Source organism: Elgaria multicarinata, chromosome 6 (assembly GCF_023053635.1).
Source record: "Elgaria multicarinata webbii isolate HBS135686 ecotype San Diego chromosome 6, rElgMul1.1.pri, whole genome shotgun sequence".
Classification (NCBI taxonomy): Eukaryota; Metazoa; Chordata; class Lepidosauria; order Squamata; family Anguidae; genus Elgaria; species Elgaria multicarinata.
In genome coordinates this window covers 73,051,680-73,077,889 of record NC_086176.1, presented here as the reverse complement: position 1 = coordinate 73,077,889, position 26,210 = coordinate 73,051,680, and the positions used below count along the sequence as shown (strand labels likewise).

General features: G+C 40.7%; 1 protein-coding gene across 1 annotated transcript in view; it reads left to right on the top strand.

The window, feature by feature from the left end:
- LOC134400294 (uncharacterized) overlaps positions 1-3,951 on the top strand; it is a 66,904-nt gene extending 62,953 nt beyond the window's left edge. Inside the window, exon 12 of the mRNA XM_063128613.1 lies at positions 2,726-3,951. Within this exon, the coding sequence (XP_062984683.1) occupies positions 2,726-3,195 (470 nt within the window). The 3' untranslated portion in view covers positions 3,196-3,951. The remainder of the gene's footprint in view (positions 1-2,725) is intronic.
- The last annotated feature ends 22,259 nt before the right edge of the window (positions 3,952-26,210 follow it).

Genomic DNA, 26,210 nt, shown 5'->3' with positions numbered 1-26,210 from the left:
CAGCCCTTATTGGGCTTCATTTTGAGTCTCCACTACTACTACTACTACTACTACTACTACTTCTACTTCTTCTTCTTCTTCTTCTTCTTCTTCTTCTTCTTCTTCTTCTTCTTATTATTATTATTATTATTATTATTATTATTATTATTATTATTATTTTATCTCACCCAGTAGCCAAAGCTGTTTGGGCAGTTTACAACAATTCATAAGACAATAAAATATTAGTGGGTGGTTGTTGTTGTTGTTTTAAAAAAACACCTAAAGATGATTTTGTACTTCTGCAATACCTTCATCTTGATTATAGATAATACCCTTTTGGGAATATTAGCGTTGGCACCCAGAAAATTGAGTTTGCTCTTACTATGTATGAAAATGAAGCCCTTGCTATTTTAATCCCACAATTTCTGTCAGGAGTGGTAGACATGGCTCTCTTTCTTGCACTCCCATCCTCAAACAGCTTTGTGAGGTAGGTTAAGTCGAGAGATTATGGCTGGTTTAAGGTTACTCCGTGAGCATCAGGGCTGAGCAGGGAATCCAGGTCTCCCTGGTCAAAGTTAGCACTCTGCCATATCCCAGTGGCTTGTTAATCTGAACCTGTTATTATTCCCTTGGTATGTTTTTACAAAGAACAATGAAGTTAAATGTTTACAGTTGGTGTTGTAAAACATCAGCAGATACTGAACAGTGCTATCATATATAAGAGGCATAAAGGTTTTATTTTGTGAAAATATAATAAAATGTATCCCTAAGTAATGCCTGAATTGATGCCTTTCCCCCTTTACAAAGCACACGGAAATAAGGAATTTAATTGTATTCGTTGGTCATGATTAGAATTACTTTAAAACATTGATACACTTCTTGACATCTGACTTCTAGTCTAGGAAAACAGAGAGGCATTCATCAGATGCTGAAAATACAATTTATATTTTTACATTCCATGTTTTTGCTAACCCTTCCTATTAAGTGAGCCTCGTGTGGCGCAGAGCGGTAAAGCAGCAGTTTCTGCAGCTGAAACTCTCCCCACGGCCTGAATTCAATCCCAGCGGAAGCTGGTTTCAGGCAGCCGGCTCAGGTCGACTCAGCCTTCCATCCTCCCGAGGTTGGTAAAATGAGTACCCAGTTAGCTGGGGGAAAGGTAATAATGGCCGGGGAAGGCAACGGCAAACCACCCTGCTATAAGGCCTGCCAAGAAAACGTCTGCGAAAGCTGGCGTCCCTCCAAGAGTCAGTAATAACTCAGTGCTTGCACGAGAGGTTCCTTTCCTTTCCTTCCTATTAAGTATTAATTTTTGCAAATTGGAAAAATGTCTTTATCCCTCTTCTCAAGGACTGGAGAATATATGAATGAAACAAAACAAAACCCAAGCAAGTAAAAATCACCCAAGACCCAATTCCTGTGTCACAATTGGCTGTGTGTCAGCGAAATTTAATATAGCAAAGTTGACTATGTTATTTGTGCCCAAGTCTCACATTGTTCACTTATTTTCTGTGTAAGGTTCAGATAAATTGATGTCATTCTGGAGAGAGCGCTTATTTTTGTAAAATGTAATCGTATTCACGTTTAGTCAAAAGTATATTCCACTGTTTTCAGTGGAACTAGAGGTGTTCTGTACTCAGCATTCATGTATGTAGACCCACAGATGATCAAATCCAGCATGGAAAAGAAAGTTATGTTTTTGTATACTTATTACGTTCTCAAGTAGTAAAGTCCGTCTTTTATTTGGTTCCTTAATTTTATATTTACAATTATTCTATATTGTTGATTTACTGTTTCAATTTGAAAGTAGATATATAATTTTTGTTGTGGCCCATTGTGCTCAAAACTGAAAGATCAGGTCATAGTCTGGTAACTGTAAGACAGGGAACTTTTTTTTTTTAATGTACAGGTCCACATTTCCTTTGGGAAAATTTCCCAGGGGCCACATAACCAGGGGTGGGTGGAGCCAGAATCCATGGGCAGGGCTGAAGCCAAATGTGGATGGGGCGATTTTCTTTCTGCCACCCTCATTCCCTCCTTCTCTCTCTCTCTCTCCACCCTTATTTCTTTCCCCTCACATCCCTGCCAGACATCACCCTCTCTGCACAAAAATTGGGCTTAGAAAAAAGCTTCCATTCATGTGAGACCTAATTGCTGCATGTGGGGGTTTTCGGGGTGAGGGGAGGGTAGCTGTGCAAGCAGAGGGTTAACCCTTCCCTTGCTAGGACCCCTCCCCCCCCATTTCAACTGCATGGCTTAAGAAAAAAGCTCTCATTTGTGCAAATAAGAAGATTTTTGGGAAAGCCTAATTGCCATGCAGTGAGTGAGGTCAAAAATGGTTAGGCATGAGGCAGATCCAAAGGTGCTACAGGTTGTCCACTCCTATTGTAAGGGATGACTCGTATCTTGCCAGTAGAAGATAAAAATTGGCAAATTCCATCATCAAGGTGCTTCTAATCATTGTAATACAAAATCTCTGGCCAGTACATTTTTGCCTTTTATTTTTTGATAATGGAAGGTGACTATGATGTGCTCTTTTCCCAAATTACTGAGGGAGGGTTCCCTAGCACTGTGATATCAGTCTCAGTTTTTCTTGGATCAGTATAAATAGCTCATTTGGATGAACTAGGTTACCACTAAAACCCATTTAAAACTATACTTATGCATTCAAACACCCAAAAAACAACTGTTGATTTATGCCATGAATGGTTGAGTTTAGCTCCCTACTTTCTTTTCATTTACTCTTAAGGTGATGAGGCCCTGTCAAGGTTCGGGAAAGAGTTCTTCCTGTCTTTGGAACGTTCACTCAAAGCCTGTGGGGAGCAACGGGATAAAGCAGCCAGTGAAATGGAAACCTTACAAACAGAATTGGATCAGGCCTTAGAAACTCTTCGACATTTAAGGGAACAGAAGATGAAGAAAGCAGAAGCCAGCCAGCATTTCCCAAAGCCTGAAGAAGGCAGGACGGAAAGGACAGAAGCAAGTGTCGTGAATGTACTTTCCTCCAAAAGGTCTGAACCTAATTCCACATCCACAATTCTTCCGCAGAGACATAGCTTCTTGCTAAAGCATGCTTCCATTGTAAAGGAAGAGTCTATCAATCCTTCCTCCAAGCAGAAACTGGAAAGGCCTGATGGTTTCCCTGTTCAGCAGAAGGGGAAGCTTCTTCGCAGAAGCAAGAGTATGAAGGCCTCTGAAAGGCCAGCTTGGCAGGATTAGACATCGCTCTTTCATGCTTGGCAGTCTTAGCTTTATTTCGGTTCTTAGTGAATGCAGTGGAACAATTTAGTGGATGCTTTGAGCATGTGGTACATCAATGAGAGATAAAGGTATTTTGCTCATTTTTCAAGAACATGCAGCAATGCCTTTGAAAAGGAACAAAAGAAAAAGCCATTGGAATACTCTATGTTGATCATTGGGGATAGATACATTTACCAGTTTGTTGGGTGCTTCTTTCCTATAAGTGCTGAGCCAAGATCACAGGAGGCAACCATGCAGGTGTACCTCAAACAGATACATTGACAGGAACTTTGAACCTGTTCCATTGCTATTCTACAGAAAGAGTGTTCTTTTCCTAGACACACGCTTTTCCTTGAAAACAGTTGCTGCAATGGGTTTGTCATTCGTAGCATATCCCAAGCCTCGTATGGTTCTCCATTATCCAAGAAATATCATTCCCCTTGGTTTCCTACCCCTGCTGAAAGCAATACTCTAGGCTATAATGCTTACGAGATTAATAAAGCTGCCCAGAATGACAGAGGGGAGACAAAGAAGAGCATTCAACATGTTTACCAGTTGTAAGGGCTTTTGAATATCATTTTTTAAATGTTGAAAAAAAAGTTTTAAGATTGATAACAGTAAAATATGAGTGTGTAGTATTTTCTTACTGTTTTTAAACTATCATACTTTTTCAAGATCAACTCTACTGAAATGCTGAAGATTAAATGTTTGTGTGCTGTAGTTAATAAATGACAGATAGAATACATCCTTCATTGTAAGGTTTATTTTGTTCTCCCATCTGGTTCACAGTGGAAGGATTTTTTGGTTTGTTTCCTTTATTTTCTAGGAGTCTCTCTTATTGGATCAGTTCGCATGACACAACAGTTGTGTCGTGTGAACTGTCATAATATAACCCACGTTAATGCTGTGGAGTATGTGTGGTACATGTGGCTGCCACTGAGCCCTAGAACAAACCATAGGAGATGTGAGGGTTGTTTAACCCTTGCATAATCCATGCTTACTGGGTTCTTGCAACACAGCAATCCCTTGAGTGGGAGTTGGATTTGCAAAGTAGCGCCTTTGCCATCCAAGGTCGATGTGGGTTAAATAATCTACGATGAGTCATGCTGTGTTGTGCGAACCAGATCATCAGGTCCCTATCCATGGTTCTTCTAAGGTCTATGGGCTTGATAGCAACAGAAGCCATTTCAAGAAAGTAGATTTCCAGTAATGATTAACTGTATGAAAATAATTAGTGACCCCAAAATCTTTTATTCAAATTATCATAGGTATTTTAAGAATCCTTTAAACTATTTCTGTGCTGCTTTTCTATTAAAAATAATCAAAGTGGTTTACAACATCCATAAAAACAACAAAATGATTTTAAAATCCCAGAAAATAGGGAGAAATAAAATTAATGTAAATTTAAGAAATAATCTTAAAACAGAGCAGAAGTTCATAAAAGTAGCAATAAAACCAGGCACTATAAAAACCTCATTGAATAAAAATACTTTAACCTATTGTCAAAATGATTTCATAAATGTGGCATCACTCCTGATTCCACCCAACTTTGCCTGTGTTAAGCACCCAGAGGAGGGCATTTGATAACGTTTAATTTTAGAGAGGTTCATGTGGTAGAGTCAAGGCACTCTAATTCCAAGATGTTCAGGGATTTAATCGTTTGTATAGCACTCTTTAAATTTTAGGTTCTTTATAAATGACTGAGGTTAATAAGGCTGAGGTTTAAAATTGTCAAGTGAGAACGTTTGGCTTAAAAATGAGAGAGATTAAACTTTCCCTCTCCCAAACTGAGTGAGGTTTCGAGGGTGAAAGTCTTTGAAAAGTTCAGGCGGTGATACGCTCTGCCATTTTACATGGTTCAAATGGAAGGTGGAGGATTTTGGTGAGAAGGAGACTAAAGGTCCATTTATGTGATACTTCTGACATGCCAGTGAGTGAATTGCAGCAGGAGCAGCTTCCAAACATTTCAACAAATATGTGAATTGCAGCATTCTTAGAAACATCCCAAAATCATAGGAACCTCAATTCTGTTCCTGAACCATGTACATTGATGGTGCTATATAAATAAATGATAAAATAATAATAATAATAATAATAATAATAATAATAATAATAATGAATGAACACTATTAACAGAAAGGCCATCTGGATTTCTCTGAAGCACTTTGTGTCAAACATCATATGATCCAGGACCAATACCACAATTCCAATCCACAATTACTTCATTTCATTTTACTTTTATTTATTAAATTATTTTATAAAGTGCCTTTCAGGGCAGAATTGCTTCACAAGATGATGTACAAAATTCCATGAGAACATAATACTAAAACATAATGGGCAGCATCCAACTTGGTGCTAGCGCTAAATTAAATTACGTTGTGCTAGCGTAAGTGACCTTTAGTGCAATGGCAATATTGTTTGCTGCCTCAATGGGTTTTTGGGTGACATTACCCACCCATTCCAAACATCAAAATGATGTCTCCCAGTGGTTTTATGTAGATGTTAAAAAGTGTAGTTAGGGGTAAAGATAGAATCTTTTTGAGGCACCCCCAAAAGTCAATTGCCCAGGTGACAACCAGAAATCGCCTAGCACAGCTTTCTGGACCCATCCTTCCGAAAAGGGCTGGAGCCACTGTAATATTGTGCTTCCATGTCCCATCCCAGAAAGATGATCCAGGAGGATACCATGGACAATGGTATTGAAAAGAAATACCACAGGGGAACCAACTGCTCCACCAAGCTCAAAATGCAGGTTTAGAACCTGAACCCAGGCCAAAAATCCAATTGGAAAAGGATTTAAATAACCAGTGTCTTCCAAGACTGGGTGGAGCTGGCAAGAACTACTTTGGACTAAATAATGTAATAGGAGGATAATTCTCTGCTTGACAGACGAAGATAAAACCTGTATCGTGCAAGGAAAATTAATAGTTTACCTTCTGGACACAAACATTTTATCAACGGAATTCAGAACGCAACTAGAACGTGGCTTTTACAGTCTAACTGACTTTTTGTAACAATAGGAAGACAAGAGGCAAGGAGGGGGCTGAGAGCCCCCTTCCTCTTTTGGAAACGTAATCTCTCACATCATCCGTTTGTAGTGTTTGCCTCTAAAGGCACCAGATGTAGCAGATGGATCAGCGGGAGGGCTACCAGCAGCACAAGTGACAGCATGATGGGTCGCCTATTCCTTTTTAAGGTGCTCTTGGCCTTCATCACAAGCAGTTAAAGGACTGGAATTCATTAGATTGTGTTGATGGAGATTCTTCTGTTAGCTTGCTAGACAGAAAATGGAGTCCCACAGCCAGCTGCAGCTCTTGCTTCATATATATATATATATGTGTGTGCACGTGTGTTTGTGTGTTTATATATTTATAGAGAGAGGTTGTTGTAAAGTGGCACAACAGCAAAGCAACAAGGCCGCTCAGCTACTGATGAGGGCTGAAGCTGAAACGTTTAGCTTAAAAATATTTTTAAATATTCTGTTGTTAGCCTTTCTGTCTTTCTTTTAGATATATCTTTCTTTTATATTTATTTATGATCCCCTAAGTTCTGTTGTGTTTCTGTGAATAATTTATGTGACTCCCTTATTCTGTGTTTTCACATGTAAATAGCCATCCGCCCGCTGTTTCCTCTGAATTGCATTTTAATTAGGTTATGCTTGTGTTTCCCTCCCTGATTTTTAAACTAGCATGTGATATATATTTATATGAAAATTATTGGTTTTAACTACCCTTGATTAAAACCATAGCTGCTGTAATTTTATTAGTTATTTTAATCAGGAAAAAGTTATTTTTTTAAAAAATAGAAAATTGATTTTAGTTCCCTGATCACCAGGGTCATTTTCTGTAAGATTAGAAATCATTGGGATTTAATTAATTTGTATATTGGAAACATGTGTTTGGACACCAACACTTAGTTTATAATAACCTTAACATAATTAATTTTCAAAGCATCTGAACTGCTTTTTTTTGAAAATAAGTCTGCAGCATCCAATCTTAATAATAAAACCATGCTTTGCTTTTGAATTACACATTTCCCTTTGAAGCTGGTTCAGGAAAATGATATTCCATCCTCAGTCATTTTAATACTCTGAAACAAGGCTTATGGAAATTTAATGCAATTAGTTACATGCTAATGACCACCTTTCTACAATACCAAAAAAAATTGTTTCATTAAGGACCACTCTTTTTGATAAGAGTGCATTTCACTAAGTTGGCAGTTCTATTTTACCCATTGTAGCTTTTGTTGGCTTTATGCTTTTTTTTTCTCATCCCATTATTTGTAGGGCTACATAGCAAGCTGTTTTCCATTTTTGAAGCACACAGTGTTTTCATGATAGTTTCTTACAAACACTTATGATACTGACCTGTTAGCAGTTATTTATGCCACAGTTATGTGAGCCACCCTCGGGCCCCTTACAAAAGGAAGAAAAGCAGGTTATAAATGTAATCGATATCTATATCACAGCTATTCCAGTGCCAATGACACTTCAGCATCACTTAGAATATCTAGCAGCCTTCTCTTGCCCAGGCCCTGGGCACAGTTCTCCCCACTCCCTGGCTCCTGCTGATAGGACTTCATGTTCTTGGGCCTGAGGGAGGAGAGCTCTGTGTTCTTAAGACAAATGTGGGCAGAAAATGGATCTCTAGATATTTTGGACTTCAACTCCACGCATTCCTGACTATTGACCATGCTAGCAGAGGCTTTTGGGAGTTGAAGGCCCAAACATCTGGAGATCTACCATCTGCCCACTCCTGCTCTAAGTTGTAATGGATCGCTGTTTGACCATATAAGTTGTTGGTGTAGACCCTCCAATCAAAACACACTGTGAAAAGGAAGAGTTGAAGCCCCCTCACCCGGCACTAGGATCCTCATCATGGCATGTGTAATCATAGAACAGCAGAGTTGGAAGGGGCCTACAAGGCCATCGAGTCCAACCCCCTGCTCAATGCAGGAATCCACCTTAAAGCATCCCTGACAGATGGTTGTCCAGCGGCCTCTTGAAGGCCTCTAGTGTGGGAGAGCCCACAACCTCCCTAGGTAACTGATTCCATTGTCGTACTGCTGTAACAGTCAGGAAGTTTTTCCTGATGTCTAGCTGGAATCTGGCTTCCTTTAACTTGAGCCCGTTATTCCGTGTCCTGCACTCTGGGAGGATCGAGAAGAGATCCTGGCCCTGTGTGTGTGCTTACTCTAGATTAAAAAGCAAAAAATACGTCATTAAAGTAAAGCTTGCTTTGGCCTTAAAATGAGGCGCAAGAGGTCCTCAACTTCCCGTGAATGGCCTGTGAAGTCATATTGTACTTTGGGAAATGGCTGTAGCAGCGGCAACATCCCAGACATCATAAGAATGTAAGAAGAGCCCTGTTGGATCAGACCAAGGGTCTATTGAGTCCAGCATTTTGTTCACACAGTGGCCAACTTGCTTTTTGCTGGAAGCCTGCAAGCAGAACATAAGTTCAATTGTAGCCTCCTGCTTGTGTTCCCTGGCAACTGATACAGAGGCTGGTGACACCACAGAAGGCTCTCAGTGTCTACTAGTCCTAATGGCTTTATGCAACCTCCAGTATCAGTGGCAGTATGCCTATGTAAACCAGTTGCTGAGGAGCATGGGTGGGAGGGTGCTGTTGCACTCATATCCTGCTTGTGGGTTTTCTGTGGGCAGCCGGTTGACCATGGTGTGAACAGATTGCTGGACTAGATGGACCTTGGTCTGATCCAGCATAACTCCTCTTATGTACCACATCAGTTACCTAGAAGTGACGTCTTATGAGGAAAGTTTGAAAGAACTAGGTGTATTTAGTCTTCAGAAAAGAAGACTGAGGAAGGATATGATAGCAGTTTTCATGTAACTATTCTCTATCATCCAAGATTGTAGAGCACGAAATAGTGGGCTTAAGTTACAGGAAGGCAGATTTTGGTTGAACATCAGGAAAAACTTCCTAGTGTTCAGGACAGTCAGACAGTGGAAGCACTGCTTAGGGAGGTGTGGGCTCTCCATCGTTGGGTGTATTCAAGCAAAGACTGGACAGTCATCTGTCAGGGGTGTTTTGGATTCCTGCACTGGAATTGATGCCCCCTTCCAACTCTGTGATTTTATTATCAGAGATCTCTTGCTTGGTGCTGCACCTTTCCACCCATTCTTCCCATGACACCCACCCATTTGCTGGTTTAAAAGGAGGGAAGGAGTCAACTGGATAATTTGTCCCTGAGACTAGTCATTAATCCTGGCTGCTAGGTTCCATTGCTTTCACCTTAATTTCCTAGTACTGAGTGATTGCCATTACCAATACTGAACCCTGCAGTGGTGTGACGTCTTTGCTGAGGCTGGTTTTGATGTCTAAAGAATCATGAGATTCTTCATAATTCCTTCATCTTTAGCTTTTCTATCATATATAGACAAATTAAAGAGAACAAGCAAGATGAAATTTTAAGTAGAACGGAGGAGGAATTATGCACACAGAATGGATTAAATCTCTATTCCACAAATAAAAAAAGCAACTGTAATGCAGCAATCTGATTTATCCTTATTTCACCATTCACTTATCTGACTGAAGATTAGTTCTGTCTACATAGTACAAATTCAATACAAAGCTGCATACGGTTAATTACATGCTTCTGAAATGTAAAGAAGGACCTCCCTTGACAATATTCTGAAATGATTTGCTAATGCTTGAGCTATATCTACAATGACTTCAACTCTAGCACTAGAACATTTCACATCTGTCAAGCTCTCTCTGATGGTAAGTCGTCCTTTTCCCCACTTTTCTCAGTTCTACCAACTGTAAAGTACTTGTTTACTGCTGATTAATAACAGCTGTGCCATTATCCTGTTCCTCTCTTAACACTTACAACTATTTTATTTCAGTAATCCTTTCCATACCCTAATATAATTTGTTTCTCCCTCCATTAAAGAAATGAGTACATTTTAAGAGTTTAACCAGAAACTTCCTAGGTTATATCTTTCGGCTACTACACTGTACCAGCTGTCACATCATCTTCTTGGCTGCATCATCTTGGCCTCATCCTCTGCACTGCCCCATCTCCATGTCATTCACTTATGCTGTGAATGTCCCCGGGAGATAGATATGTCAGTTTGACAGCTTGATGAATGTTTAACATGGGGGTACAGAACGTCAGGCCCAGGGACCAAATCTGGCCCTCCTAATGTTCCAGTCTGATTCTCCAGGGTCCCCCAGATAGCTACATCCCTTCCCACAATCACTAGTCATTTGGTGGTTTCCTGCCTTCTGTGCAGGTTTTCCCCCCATTTGAAAAGGTGGAAATGCCTCCCCATAGGCTTTATTTATTTATTTATTGCATTTCTATACCACCCAATAGCTGAAGCTCTCTGGGCAATTCACAAAAATTAAAACCATGAAGACAAAAACAAACAACAGTATAAAAGTACAATATGGACAAATTGCAACCAGGATAAAACTGAACAGCAATGCAGAGATTATATTATTATTATTATATCTGTATTTTAAATTTGTATTAAATAATAATAATATAATTTATTTCTTATCCACTTCTTCCTCTGGATTGAGACAGGGAACAACACTAAATACAATAAAATACATAAAACTAATTAAAAGAGCATATAAAACCAATACAATATTAAAATAATCACAACATCTTAAAGTTCTTAGGTTTAAAATTTAAAACAGTGAAGTTAAAAAACATGACAAACTACTGGGAAAATAAAAAGGTCTTCACCTGGTGGTTGAAAATAGTATAATGTAGGTGCCAGGTGAACCTCTCTAGGAAGCTCATTCCATAGCCAGGGTGCCACAGCAGAGAAGGCCCTCCTCCTTGTAGCCATCTGCCTCTCTTTGGCAGGGGCTCCTGGAAAAGGACCCCTGAGGATGATCTTAGGGTCTGGGCAGGTACTTATGGGAGGAGGCGTTCCTTCAGATAACCTGCCCCCGAGCCGTTTGAATGTTAATACCAGCACTTTGAATTGGGCCAGACCTGGTTATTGGCAGTAAGAGCTTTGAGCTAAAATATGTCTGTACTTTGATCTCTGAGACCTCTCCGAAATGAAATTTGGCCCGGGGACTGAAGGACATTCAACACCCCTGTAATTAGTGAACCCGCATAGCATAAAACCAGTTGTAGGTGAAGCTGACTGGGAGCCAGAAGTGCTTATATGAAAGTATCCTGAGTCTGTTGATAGCGCAGCGTGACTACCATATTGTCTAATACAAGCTTAGCAGTTTCTCCTTTTCCCAAGTCCCTTTCAAAACCCAGCTCAAAGGTCGCTATAAACATCTTCAAAAAACGATGATTTAAAGGTGACCTTGTATCTCAGCTGCAGCAGCAGGTTCAATGCTTTTATACCAGAATTTGATGGCCTGGATAAAGATAACAAAAGAAAACGGCTGCTGTCAGCTTGTAAGAAATATATTACTTCTTGCCTAAGACCCAAGTTTCAACTCAGAATTATTTCTCCATAGTTATATGTCCCCATTAAATAAAAAGGTACTGACAACCCCACAGCAAGCCACTAAAGTCATGAATGTGTCACGGTGATATGTGGGGTGTATTAGATCAAAAAATGAAGCCTAGGTGTTATAGAACTGAAAGCCTGGAAGGAACCACCTTGTCACTGAATTCAATCCCTTGTCCCAAGACAATGCCTTCCACATATCAGCTGTCTGCAGGTTTAACCACATAATCCTAGACCATTGGCAAAGAGGAGGAGCAATGAGGCGCACCTTGTCAAGGTGCCTCCAGGACAAATGTCATCATGAGTAAATGAGGTAAGCCACTTGCTACAGAGCAAGGCCAATACAGAGCAATACAGAGCAAGGCTGTACACAACAAGCAAAAAAGAATATGCCATTTACCAGTCTGAGAGGGAGGAAAATACACATAATATATGGGATTTTTCACCCCCAATGTATAAAGTCTTGCCAGAAGTTCGTTACTGCAATGGGTGGTAGGATCACTTGGGAAATTTGGCATCAACTGCGAGTATAGAAGTATAGCTTCCAAATCACATGAGGTACTGGTTCCTCTCTATTCGGCCCTGGTTAGGCCTCATCTAGAGTATTGCATCCAGTTCTGGGCTCCACAATTCAAGAAGGACGCAGACAAGCTGGAGGGGGTTCAGAGGAGGGCAACCAGGATGATCAGAGGTCTAGAAACAAAGCCCTATGAAGAGAGACTGAAAGAACTGGGCATGTTTAGCCTGGAGAAGAGAAGATTGAGGGGAGATATGATAGCACTCTTCAAATACTTAAAAGGTTGTCACACAGAGGAGGGCCAAGATCTCTTCTCGATCCTCCCAGAGTGCAGGACACGGAATAACGGGCTCAAGTAAAGGAAGCCAGATTCCGGCTGGACATCAGGAAAAACTTCCTAACTGTTAGAGCAGTGCAACGGTGGAATCAGTTACCTAGGGAGGTTGTGGGCTCTCCCACACTAGAGGCCTTCAAGAGGCAGCTGGACAACATCTGTCAGGGATGCTTTAGGGTGGATTCCTGCATTGAGCAGGGGGTTGGACTCGATGGCCTTGTAGGCCCCTTCCAACTCTGCTATTCTATGATTCTATGAGAGTGACTATGAAACCTTGCTTTAATAGCAAGGCAACATTTTGCTTATTTGATTGCATCAGCAAGATGTGGAAGCCATCTCCAACAGAACATGCATGATGTCCTGGATAAGGGTTGTGCTTTTTCTTCTTCTCGCTGTCTGAATCAACAATAAGTGAGCATGAAATGCAGACAGTCGCTGGTTCCCTAAAGTCATTAATTGCGCAATAGTAGTTGTGCAGTACTTTAATCAAGTGCAGTTCTAAAAAACAACAACTGCTCATTGATTTACTCATCCTATTTATGAATAGTGACATGTCTGTCTCTGTTGAGATTTCTTTAAGTTGACAGTTTTCAGGCGCTCCCCACAGATGAGCCTCCGTGGTTAGCTTTTTAAACGGATTCCATTAATTCCTCCCTATGAGAAGAAACTGAGAAACAATCTCTTAGGGGATAGTTCTTGAACGCAGATAGCAACGGAAGGGTATAATGGTATAACATCAAATAAATCTAGTGTGAAGTTAAGGTGTCTTCAGGAAATATTTTGGAGAACTTCTCTTTGAATGGGACACTATCAGCTGCTGCACTTGCACTAATCACAACCCCAAATATGAAATGTTAAAAGTAAATATTGTCTTGTCTAACTCTTTTCTCTCACAAAGAACAGACTGGATTGGATCCAGCCTCCCACGGATAGGAGGGCTCCTGTCACCAGGAAGCTTTTGATCCAGCAGAGCTTTTCCATTAGTTAAATGTGGGAGGAGGCGATCTATGTCTATGCTCTCTAAAAATCTGCTCTGGAGGGTAGGGAAACCTCTGGAACAGTGGTGGCTGCAGAGGGAGAGGGAATCCGTGAAAATCACCTCCCCACCCCCTTTTCATCAGTGGGAGTATCCTGAGCAGAACTGCCTTTGGGGATGCTCTGAATAAAACACAGGATCCAATCTATAATGTTCATTTCCATAGATTGCTAAAATAGCTTCTCCAGGAGCTGGAGAAGGCAGATTTCAGTTGAACATCATGAAAAGCAACTTAATGGTGAGAGCAGTCAGACAGTGGAACTAACTGCCTAGGGAGGTGGTGGATTTTCTGTTGTTGGAGGTATTCAAGCAGAGTCTGGGCAGCCATCTCTCAGGGATGCTTTAAGCTGGATCCCTACACTGAGCAAGAGATTGGATTCAATAGCTTACATGCCACCTTCCAACTTTTAGAATTCTGTGGATCACACAACTGATATCTGGATACCCTGCCTACAGGCCAGAACATCAGACTCATGCTTCCAACTATCACCACTGCTATCTTGTCTGATCTAGGTTCAGTTTTGTTAGTCCTCATTGAGCTGAGCATAGTTGCCAGGCAAAGGTTCAGAAAAGAGAGGACTTGCAATTGGGATTGACCAAAAAAAAAGTTAGATATTGTCAGGAAGTAGCTTTATACAGAAATAAAACAAAAGTAGAATCCAAAAAGCCGGTTTCTAGGGAACTGAGGCACGTATGCCCCAAACAACCATCTGTGCATTTTGCAATAAGATTTAAATGCATTCCACATGCTCTCACTAAACTCTCAACCCCTAGGGACAAATTAAGACATATACGTATTGTGGAACAAGAAATGAAATTGTCTTAATGGTATAGCAACGTTGTCTTAGATTTAGGAAAGGTCCTGTGGCACTTTGGCACGAACGAAGGTAAATAGTGAAGTATTCGTGGCGCATCTGTGCTCACGTTATAGAGCTGAGGAGATCTGGCTCTTTTACCTAGAATAAAAGTCAGCTGCTGGTTTTAGGAGGCGGTGTGTGTGTGTGTGTGTGTGTAATTTGGCTAAAATTGGGGAGAGACAGGAGGTGAGACTTATGGGTATCATTAAAGTGCCCCTACCTTTCACTCCCTCAGTTCAGATACTTAAGACGCCTATAGGCTAGGAGTTGATTATTTTAAGGTCTGGGGACTTTTAAGAATTCCTAGGTGATGGTTAAAGCACTTATAATGGCGTCATTGGACCTTTCCAATTTTGGCAGATACCTTAAATTTGTTCTAAATGTCATCTTCATGCATGGTCCAACGATTTGCCACTAGTTTCTCTGTATATATGTATCTTTTATAATGCATGCCCACAAGGGGGTTCACTAACTTGTGTGGATGTTATAAAATGAGACACTTCAGGCAACTGAAACAAAGAAAGTCAGTGAGACCTGAAAGCTGATGCAAGCCCTTTTGTCTGACAGACGGAAAACAAGAAGCAGTAATTGCTGATGTGGCCCGCAATGACAGTTTTCTTTGATCTATGTAATTTGCAGTCGTGGCCAAACATGGAGGGCTCTAGATTTTTTTTTTAATCCTCATGGTTGTGGGTTGTTATGAAAAATGTGAAAATATTCAAATATATTCTTACTCTTAGGTGGCGTATGGAACACTGTATTACTTAAAGCTTGATTCTAGGCATGTGGATGACAGAAAGGCAACTTTTGATTTCATTTTACTTTTAAAAGATACTATTTATTTATTTATTTATTTATTACATTTCTATACCGCCCAATAGCCGGAGCTCTCTGGGCAGTTCACAAAAATTAAAAACATTCAAAGTATAAAATAACAGTATAAAACCATAATATAAAATACAATATAAAAGCTCAACCAGTCAAAAACAGCAGCAATGCAAAATCACAAATTTAAAACACCAAGTTAAAATTTATTTATAGACTGTTAAAATGCTGGGAGAATAAAAAGGTCTTCACCTGGTGTCTAAAAGCATATAATGTAGGTGCTAAGCGAACCTCCTTAGGGAGCTCATTCCACAGCCGGGGTGCCACAGCAGAGAAGGCCCTCCTCCTGGTAGCCACATGCCTCACTTCCTTTGGCAATTGGTGTCATCTGATTTTGTTATAACCATCGGCTGAATAAATGGATATTAAGATATTTGAAAGAGCTTCTTGAGTGTCTAATGGTTCTGTTTTTGATGGGATTGTCCAACAAACTGAGGGATTCTTTCTATTGAGGCAATGCCATTTTTAGTCTATAATTAAGAAAATAATATAAACAGGGAAACTTTTAACTATCAAAATAATGATGGAATTGCAATATTCTTCTTTACTATTTATGCACGTATCTCCAATAAATTCTTACAATACACAACCATTTCCATCCATTTTTTAAATAACCATTCCAGTATGCACAACACACACATACACACACACTTTTGACATTGATGAAGGGAGGTCATCGTAAATAACAAATCAACTCCTCATTGTCACATTCATGTCAATCCCAAAAGATACATCTGATTTGGCCTGGGTGAAGCATATGTGACTTGTCAAGTATAAACTCTATATCTATAGGAGGAATTGCCAATCCTATAAAACAGAGCTCAGGGTATGTTGTGATTACACACACTTCTATGATCCTGTGTTCTGTCTGAGGCATGACAACCCCACTGCATACACAGAGGTTTGTTAATTGTAGTGTCTTCCCTATACATTTTAATGTAGGAGCTAATTTGGACAAGCATTGTTTTACTTCATTTAAGTGAACAGGCATGATATATGGAGCTATGTATCAGGATAACAGGACAGCTCAGCCTCTAAATTGTAGAACTGACAGCTTTTGAATTTAATACTAGCCCTGTCTTAAATAACTAGGAATATTTAAAAATGCAAAACCAAACTCTATAAATTAAAAGTACCCCCATTTTACACCAAACATGCTACCAAGATGAGTCTACAGTTGACATAATTTAAAGCCTGGTACTGTGTCGTATTATTCTTTGTTCCCTCTGAAAGAACTGACACCCTTGGGAGAAGGAATAGGCAGGGGAAATGACTTCCAAGCACATACAAATCACTTATAAAGGTGACCATGCCCAGTCAATCCATTTATAAAGGTGACCATGCCCAGTCAAGCCATTTAGACAGTGTTGTACTTGTAAAAAGGAGCTTCATCTTAAGAAGGTAAGATGAATTCAGATATTAAAATTGCTTGTATCAGTCACATATTATAGTGTGTCCTCTCCTAAATGATTTCTAATGGTCATGCTAGCTGGAAATTATGGGAGTTGTAGTCCAGTACTTCTGGAGACACCAGGTTGGTTAGGGAGTTGGTTATTATGGGAGTTGTAGTCCCACACTTCTGGATGGTTCCATGTTGGGGAAGGCTGCCCTATAGGATTGCACTGTCTTGGGTCTTATGGACCTTGATTTGTTTGGTGGGTATTTGCTGTTCTGGTAGCAACATGTCTTGGACTTGCCCTGTGTGTGATCATGGACTCTGCCTGTTTAGGGGTCCCCAATCATGAATATAGCTTGCATATAGAGTCTTTCAGACTTCCTGATGAAGATGCAAATATGGTGCAGATGGGGCGGTCATGATCCTGTACATATGTTCACATGGATGTCTGAACAAAGCTAAAAATACCTCCAGGACTGCCATCTCTCCTAGAGAATTCTGCATCCCAAGGGCTGTTTAACAATTTGTTAGAATAAAAACATGAAATGAAAATTCAAACAAAAACACACACACTTAAACTCTAAAAAAACACACACAATACCCCACAAATTGTCCTGTCCTCTGTGGATTCTTTTGACCACGTTTCATTTTTACACTGACGTTGCTTAAATTGCTGCTAACAATGTTATCACAATTTTTAATTTGTTCTTTCCCATTGAACTTATAGCTTAATTAATTCAAATGACTTTCCCCCAGCCTATTATGGGCTTTAGATGTGTTTTTGAAAGGTTAAACCTTGTCATGTTGTTAAAAAGGCTTTTGTGGTAGTGGGATATCAGCTAATTGCAGAACACAACACGCAACAATAAATGAAGCAGTGCAGGTTCTGAATTGCCTTTGGTGGATGGGCATAGGGTTTTGTTCTATGTAAGGATTTTTTTTTATGCTTAAAGGGATCTGGAATGTGAATTGCTTTATTAAAGTGACTAGGAAGAAGCAATCTGTGCTTGTGTGGCTTCTATCCTTTAAGGTCAATGTAGTCCTGCTATTTGTTCTTTGGTCCTCAGCTAGTTTGGGTGAGTTTATTTTATAACTTTTTAAAATTATTATTTACAGCACATTCTACTTCAAGAGTTCATGACAGAAAATTCCAAATGCACCCAACAGCATCCTTCCCCAACCTACTGCTCTCCAGATGTTTTGGATTCAGCCCCCATCAGCTTGGCCAATGGTCAGGAATCCTGGGAGTTGTCCAAAACTTCTGAAGGGCACTAGGTTGGGAAAGGCACCCCAGTAGAGACAATACATAAAATCACTCGGCCTGTGGTTGGCTTTTTTTTGGCAACTCTATGGAAATGGTGAAAATGTTGCCCTCACTTGCTATGAGTGCCAGTCCAGGAAAGTTTTATGGTGCTAGTCATTGTGAGTTTAATCCAAATGGCATGGTGATGTATGTGAAAATAAAGCAAATGTTGAGCAAGAGACTACTTCAGCCCGGCTTCTTTGATTACTGCCATGGGCATGAATATTGGGAACAGATTTAACAACTCATGATGACCCTGTTCAGATGACATGCAAAGCACGGTGGTTAACCATTTTGAGCTGAACATTTTGAGCTGAACAGGGATGCTTTTGGGTGGATTCCTGCATTGAGCAGGGGGTTGGACTCGATGGCCTTGTAGGCCCCTTCCAACTCTGCTATTCTATGATTCTATGATTATGGCTTAGCATGTTGTGTGAACCATGAATTAGTGTGTCATGTGAACCATTCCTAACCATGGTGGCTACATAACCATAGATTGACCATGCTCGCCATTTGCTGCAAAAGGGTTAGTGGCCTAACCATGGCTTAGCATGTCCTCTGTAGGGGGAAATGAGTTCAAATGAGTTCAAATCTCCAGGACCCGATGAACTGCATCCTAGAGTAATGAAGGAGCTAGCGGAAGAACTCTCAGAACCTTTGTCTATTATCTTTGCAAAATCATGGAAGACGGGTGAGGGGCCGGATGACTGGAGGAGTGCTAACGTTGTCCCTATCTTCAAAAAGGGCAAAAAGGAGGAACCTGGGAACTACAGACCAGTCAGTCTGACATCCATCTCTGGGAAAATTCTGGAGCAGATTATAAAGAAGTCAATCTGTAAACACCTTGAAATCAATGCAGTCATTACTAGAAGCCAACATGAATTTGTCAGGAACAAATCCAGTCAGACTAATTTTATCTCATTTTTTGATAGGATAACCTCCCTTGTGGACTGTGGGAATGCTGTGGACGTCATATATCTTGACTTCAGCAAAGCTTTTGACAAAGTGCCCCATGATATTCTGATTAACAAACTAGCTAAAAGTGGGCTAGATGGAACAACTATTAGGTGGATTCACAGTTGGCTACAGAATCGTACTCAAAGAGTACTTATCAATGGAACCTTCTCAAACTGGAGAGAGGCAACGAGTGGGGTACCGCAGGGCTCAGTCCTGGGCTCAGTGCTCTTCAACATTTTTATTAATGATTTGGATGACGAGGTGCAGGGAACGCTGATCAAATTTGCAGATGACACAAAATTGGCTGGAAGACAGAAACAAACTTCAAAGTGATCTTGATAGGCTGGAGTGCTGGGCTGAAAACAACAGAATGAAATTTAATAGGGATAAATGCCAAGTTCTACATTTAGGAAATAGAAACCAAATGCACAGTTACAAGATGGGGGATACTTGGCTCAGCAATACTACAAATGAGAAAGATCTTGGAATTGTTGTAGATCACAAGCTGAATATGAGCCAACAGTGCGATATGGCTGCAAGAAAGGCAAATGCTATTTTGGGCTGAATTAATAGAAGTATAGCTTCCAAATCACGTGAGGTACTGGTTCCTCTCTATTCGGCCCTGGTTAGGCCTCATCTAGAGTATTGAGTCCAGTTCTGGGCTCCACAATTCAAGAAGGACGCAGACAAGCTGGAGCGTGTTCAGAGGAGGGCAACCAGGATGATCCTGGGTCTGGAAACAAAGCCCTATGAAGAGAGACTGAAAGAACTGGGCATGTTTAGCCTGGAGAAGAGAAGATTGAGGGGAGACATGATAACACTCTTCAAATACTTAAAAGGTTGTCACACAGAGGAGGGCCAGAATCTCTTCTCGATCCTCCCAGAGTGCAGGACACGGAATAACAGGCTCAAGTTAAAGGAAGCCAGATTCCGGCTGTACATCAGGAAAAACTTCCTGACTGTTAGAGCAGTATGACAATGGAATCAGTTACCTAGGGAGGTTGTGGGCTCTCCCACACTAGAGGCCTTCAAGAGGCAGCTGGACAACCATTTGTCAGGGATGCTTTAGGGTGGATTCCTGCATTGAGCAGGGGGTTGGACTCGATGGCCTTGTAGGCCCCTTCCAACTCTGCTATTCTATGATTCTATGAAATTTTTGGGAGGTTTGTTCTTTAGGGTAGCTATAGATGAAAATCAGTTTTCTCACACTTAAACGTCACTTAAATTTTCTAACAGAATGGGACTTAGTAAATTGTGATACTCACCTGCCAGGTAGTAACCTTGTGGAATGGGGAAACAAAGCTTGAACTTCTCACCTTTGAGCTATGTATCCAGATGTCTTCCTACTGTCCTCTTCATTATTGAAACTACTTTGAAGAGTTTGACAGAAAATGATCCCTCTCTTTCAGTTAAAAAACGAAATATTGCTGAGGAATTGAGTCTAAAGGAGTTCCCTGTAACAATAAAAGATAACTCTGGGTGGCTTTGTGAACCGCCCAGAGAGCTCCAGCTATTGGGCGGTATAGAAATGTAATAAATAAATAAATAAATAAATAAATAAATAAATAAATAAATAATCTTACTTAAACGGTGGGGAGAGTGTGGTCCTCCAGATGTTGAGCTCTGACTTGCATCTTCAGCATGGTCAATGATCAGATCCCTTTCTATTATTATTATTATTATTATTTATTTATATAGCACCATCAATGTACATGGTGCTGTACAGATTACACAGTAAATAGCAAGACCCTGCCGCATAGGCTTACAATCTAATAAAGTTGTAGTAAACAATAAGGAGGGAAAGAGAATGCAAACAGGTTTTTCATGAGTTGAATTCAAAAAAGCCCTTCCACATAAAGGCAGAAATGTTGATTCGAACCTCATATTTGCTTCTTTTTTTTTAGCATTGTTTTTTTAAATAAGTGAAATAGACCAGAAGAAATTCTTCTGCTTGCAAACGTGTTGTGCAAATAGTTCTATAGAAATGTTGTAGAACCTATGTGTGGGCTCCTACAATTTCCATCTTAAACCACTTAAATGTAGCCTAAATGACCTGTTCATCTACACACACCCAACCATGGTTTTCTGGGATACTGGAAACAGCAGAAGAGTGAGTATTTTTTTCCAGGGTGGGTACGTAAAGCTCCATAGTCACGTCTGCCATCTTTATTTTCCAGAGTGCCTTTCTGGGCCCACATGAGTCCTATAGGCACTCGGGGATTAGGAAATAAAGATTTCAGTTGTGACTGAGGAGTTTTCTTCTGCAGTACCATGCCCACCCTGGGGGGCGGGGCGGAAATACAGAACTAGAAAGAAGTCATTGCCAGTGTAATTTGGGGATCTTGGATCAAGAGGTCTGAACCTGGCAACATCACTGATTCCAAGGCTCAGACAATTGATTCTGGACTAAACCATAAACATAGCAGCTTAAGATGTAAGATTTTGAAAGAGTGCTTTTCCCCCTCTTGCATCTTAAGGACAATAGGTTGAAAAAAATGACCTCTTCACTGTGGGGTTATGCAGTGAAACTGCTGTTTTTCCATCTTAGGAGTCAATGCCCTGCTCTTCCTCAAAAGAACAGATGTTGGGAAGTAGTTTAGGTCTGGCTAAAGACCCCATAGCCAGCTGTTTCATTGCCTATAATTACACTCTTAATAAATGAATCATTTCCTTTGGAAAGCAAGTGTTGGGGGCTGATCACACCATTATGAGCATTAGCAGCCCTGGAAACCTTCCAGTCATGCCTGCTTTTAGAAATGGGACTGGGAATTTTGGAGAGAAATAGCCAGGAGGGTTTTGGTGTTGTTTTGAAGAAAAGACTGATCAGATTCTGTGCAAATTATTTGGGTGGATTCATTAGGCTATAACTGATGTTAAATCTCTTCTATAAACTTATCTGAACAAGACTAGTTGCAGGCTACATCATGATACAGCAAACTCCAAACTCTAAACTATTTCCACTGCATATGACTGAATAACATAAAAGAATTGTAGGCTCTTAAATGAAGAGTGTCTAGTCCAAATGGTTTGTTATCCTGTATCAAGGGTGTTGAAGCTCTTTCAACAAGAAGGCCAAATTCTATTTCAGAGAAGATGTATTCCATTGTTGGGCTGGGATGGAGACAAAAGAGGCAGGACTAAAATAGGACATTTTAGTTTAAAGATCTTACTCTTGGTAATTAAGCCTTAGGGGAGGCATTTCAACCCATTAGAATGAGGGGAAACAGTAAAACCTGGGAAACCATCAAATAGCCAACCAGGGAAAAGGGGTGGGACCTGGGGGAGGGGGGCATGGCTTTCTTGGAAACTCCAGGAGGGCCGTATTTGGCCCCTGGGGCCGAGGTTCTACACCCATGCTTTACATCCAACATACAGATTTATACTTTACTCAGCATGAGCTTGTAGACAGAAGAAGGAGAATGCTGGGCAGTACCACTTCAAATGGCAGATATATTTTTTAAAAATGCTATTCCATTTCTATGTATTTGCCCAGCAGTTCTGCTGCCTGATTTATAACAGGGTTTGGGGGTGGAGATTGAGTTGAGTCCAGGGCTTGGAAGAGATGGGGCACATTAAGAGGAGACTCCTAGATGCATGTCATGCAGGTGCTGAGCATGGAGCTTGAAGACTAGGGAAAAGGCAGGGGAGAGCGCTGCCTCCTCCACCGGCAAACACAGGAGCGACTGTGCAGGAGAGGTGAATATTGCTAGCACAGCCGCCACTGGAGAAACAAGATCCAGAGCACTCCCAAGGTTCAAATTTGTTCTTTCAAGGTGCATGTTTGGCCCTATCCAGGACGACCCATACATCTTCCATGAGATGGTGAAGATTATTATCAAGCTTGATCTACCCCACGATTCATATGCTTCACCAAAGGAGACAGAAGAATGAGAACACTGGAGACTATTTGCTATCAGCTGTGATGCTGCAAAACATCCATCTCAGTTTGTTTATGGTGCATTTAGTGCAAGTGGAGTTTCGTTGGGGGGGGGGCCCTGCGGAGCAATTTGAAATGGGTAGGAAGAATGTGTGGAATTCCAAGAAAAGGGATTTTAGTTAAGCAGGTGAAGTGTGTTATGGATCAGAACAGCAACTTCCTTCTTTCCAGGGGACCTTCTGTAGAGGCTTCAGGCAAACACCGGCTCCAGGCTGGGTAAGGCACCATCAATGGGCTTCCTCCCTTTGAGAGTCTACCTTCTCACCACCATTGTCGCCAGCTGCTCCTCCTCCTCCTCCTCTTCCTCATCACTTGCTTGGTTGACAGGCAGAGAGCCAGTGAGCAAGTAGGTGGAGGCACCTCCACCTCTTCTTTCTCACTACCACTGTTGTCTGGAACAGAGTGAGAAGCCAGGTAAACAAGCAGATTGTAATAGTGAAGAGAAGGAATGACTCTGGGTGGCTCTTGTTGGTCAGCCCCTGCTGGCATGTGGGCCTTGAACCCCTTGATGCTGGCCCTGCCTCAGACTACTACACAGCTGCAAACCTGTGCCAGTGAAAATACAAAGCCCTCCCCTTTTTTCAGTGTTATGGCACAAAAACTGATTATTCTCCTATTTATAAGTTGCTGGTGGTAATCCGGGGTTGCCAAACTGTCACTCATGCATCCATATGCAGCCTTTTTCAGCTGTCCTAGGTTGGCTATGAGATTAGATGGAAGTTTTAACAAGCTGGTGGTGGGAGAAAAGGAAAGGTTGGGGGGGGAGAAAGAAAGGATGAAGTGGATGATGGGGAGAGAAGGCAAAAGACATGCTGGCAGGAGTTTCATCTAATTAAAAAAGAAAAATGCCCCTGTAACAGATTTTTTCTTCAGGGAACAAGGCATTTCTGTACCTTCTTGTCAAGAGCCCTTTAAAGATTCTTAGGCTGAAATTCAAGTAAATACAGACTTACTTGGCAGTAAGCCCCATTGAACTAAATGGGACTTACTATGGATAATTATGTAAGCAACTTGATGCAGTCTGCTGCATATCCAGTAATAGTGTATTGTAGTTTCCCACTCCACATCTGGATTTTCTCTTGGAAAACCCAAGTATGTGAAGGGATACAAGCCATTTTCCAATTTTGGCACTGTGAATCTGAATTGTTGAGGTATGTCTTGATGCATGCTTGTAATTCAAATTCAGTATTTTGAGAGAAATGCAAGTCTTGGATTATGGAAAGAGAACATATGTACAAATGAGGAACATATGAAGATCTGTGAAAGCAATGGGCAATAAATTCGATAAAAGACAACATCATTGCTACTTTGGAAGCATCCTGCAAGAAAACTAAAACTAGATGTTATATCTCCCATTTGATTTCATTTAAAGTAATTGTTAAGTGTTGTAGAAAACGGAGTGAATAAGCATGGAGGAAATGTTCAAATTATTTGCACATAGATGAAACTCACGTTGGGCTGATGGCCTAAGAGTCAATGTAGTCCAATGTGGATGGTGTTGGATTTTGGTAATCAGGGTTCAATTTCTTCTTTGCCATGGACTTATTGTGAGGCTTTCCTGGGGGAGAAAGCTATCGATGGCTACTGGTCTTGATAGCTATGTGCTATCTCCAGTATCAGAGGCAGTAAGCCTTTATACACCAGTTTCTGGGGAATGTGGGTTGGAGGGTGCTGTTGCACCATGTCCTGCTTATGGGTTCCTGGTCGACAGCTGGTTGGCCACTATGTGAACAGAGTGCTGGATTAGATGGACCCTTGCTCTGATCCAGCATGGCTCTTATGGTCTTACGATCTTGAACAAGAAATATTAGCTCCCTTGTATTTTTGAATGCAAGCTCAAGAAACATCATAAACCACTTTGCAGATTTGAAAAAGTGTATCTCTATCTATCTATCTATCTATCTATCTATCTATCTATCTATCATCTATCTATCTATCTATCTATCTATCGGTATCTATCTATATTAGCTTAGTCATTGCAAAACAGAGCAGTGTTTTCAGCCTTAACAATCTGATGCACAGCGATCTTGCTTTTTAGAATTATTTGTTTCAAGTTAACTGAAAATGTTTTATTTGCATTTACTTGCTAAAGGATTATTTCCATCTAATCTCTTCTATTTGTCATTCTGAAGCTGGTATTTCTTTCATTTTTCAAATGCTTCCCACAGTCACAGTCTGGTAAGAAATCTCCTATGTTAACACCTCTGTTAATTACCTCCACAGTGTTCTGCAAATTCGAATCTGTGATGGCTTTTCTAATTCCTTTGTTTCTAGGGAACGGTATTGATCAAGGGCTTATTTGTGTGTGTTCTTTCTTTTGCTTGAATAACGTGGGTAATTTGATTTTGAGTTCTGACAGAGGATTTTTCGATTTATGGATTTTATATCAGGTAATGCTAACTCCAAACATTCAAAACAACTAGCTCCATATCTTCCAACTGAGATTCCAATGAATATGAAGTTCTTTGTCTTTGAGCCAAGATATTGCCTTTTAGATCTATGGCAATGAATTCTTGAGCAGCAGGGGGGAAATTGCACTATTGCTATAACACTTACAACCAATATAATCTCTTAGACCCTAAAGCTATATATTTAAATCACCTGATAAATGTTCTGGTTCCTTAGTCCAGTACCTAATTATTGCACTACACAACTATTGTCAGGACATAAATTCCACATGGATGGATATCTTGTGTTTATTTCTCATGAAACTGGCTTGCTTTGGTGGGCAGATGTACTAGAGACCCATATGTGCATTTGGCTGCTAAAACACCACTGAGCTCTCATATTCCCCAAACTAACATTACTAAAAGCTGGAGCTTTGCAAAGATCATAAAGGTTGGCCTTCTCTTTTGAATGGGATTCAGCTTAGACTTGGCTCATCTCCACAAATTACACACTTCAGAGGTCCAAGAAGGAAATGCAACTTTTCTGATGGGTAGCCTGAAGTCCAAATGTGACATGCAATCCATGAGCTGTATGTGCCTCCCCTTCCCCAGCCATTTTTTTAATGCTTCATCCTGCTGCTGAACTTGCTGCTGCAATGATGATGGTTAAAACAACAACAACCTTGCAATTTAGCTATAAAGAGCATGCACCTTGTTTTAAAGCAAAATCATGCTCCCGGAAGCTTCTCTGCACACCTTGTTTTACAGCAAGTGTGTGTGTGTGTGTGTGTGTGTGTGTGTGTGTGTGTGTGTGTGTGTGTGTAGGATGTTTGCTGCCACACTGCTGAATTTTGGCATTAAATGCAGTGGTTTAGCAATAGGGTTCAGGGGTGAGGCCCCCAATGGGTTCCCCCAGAGCCTAGATGTTGCCTG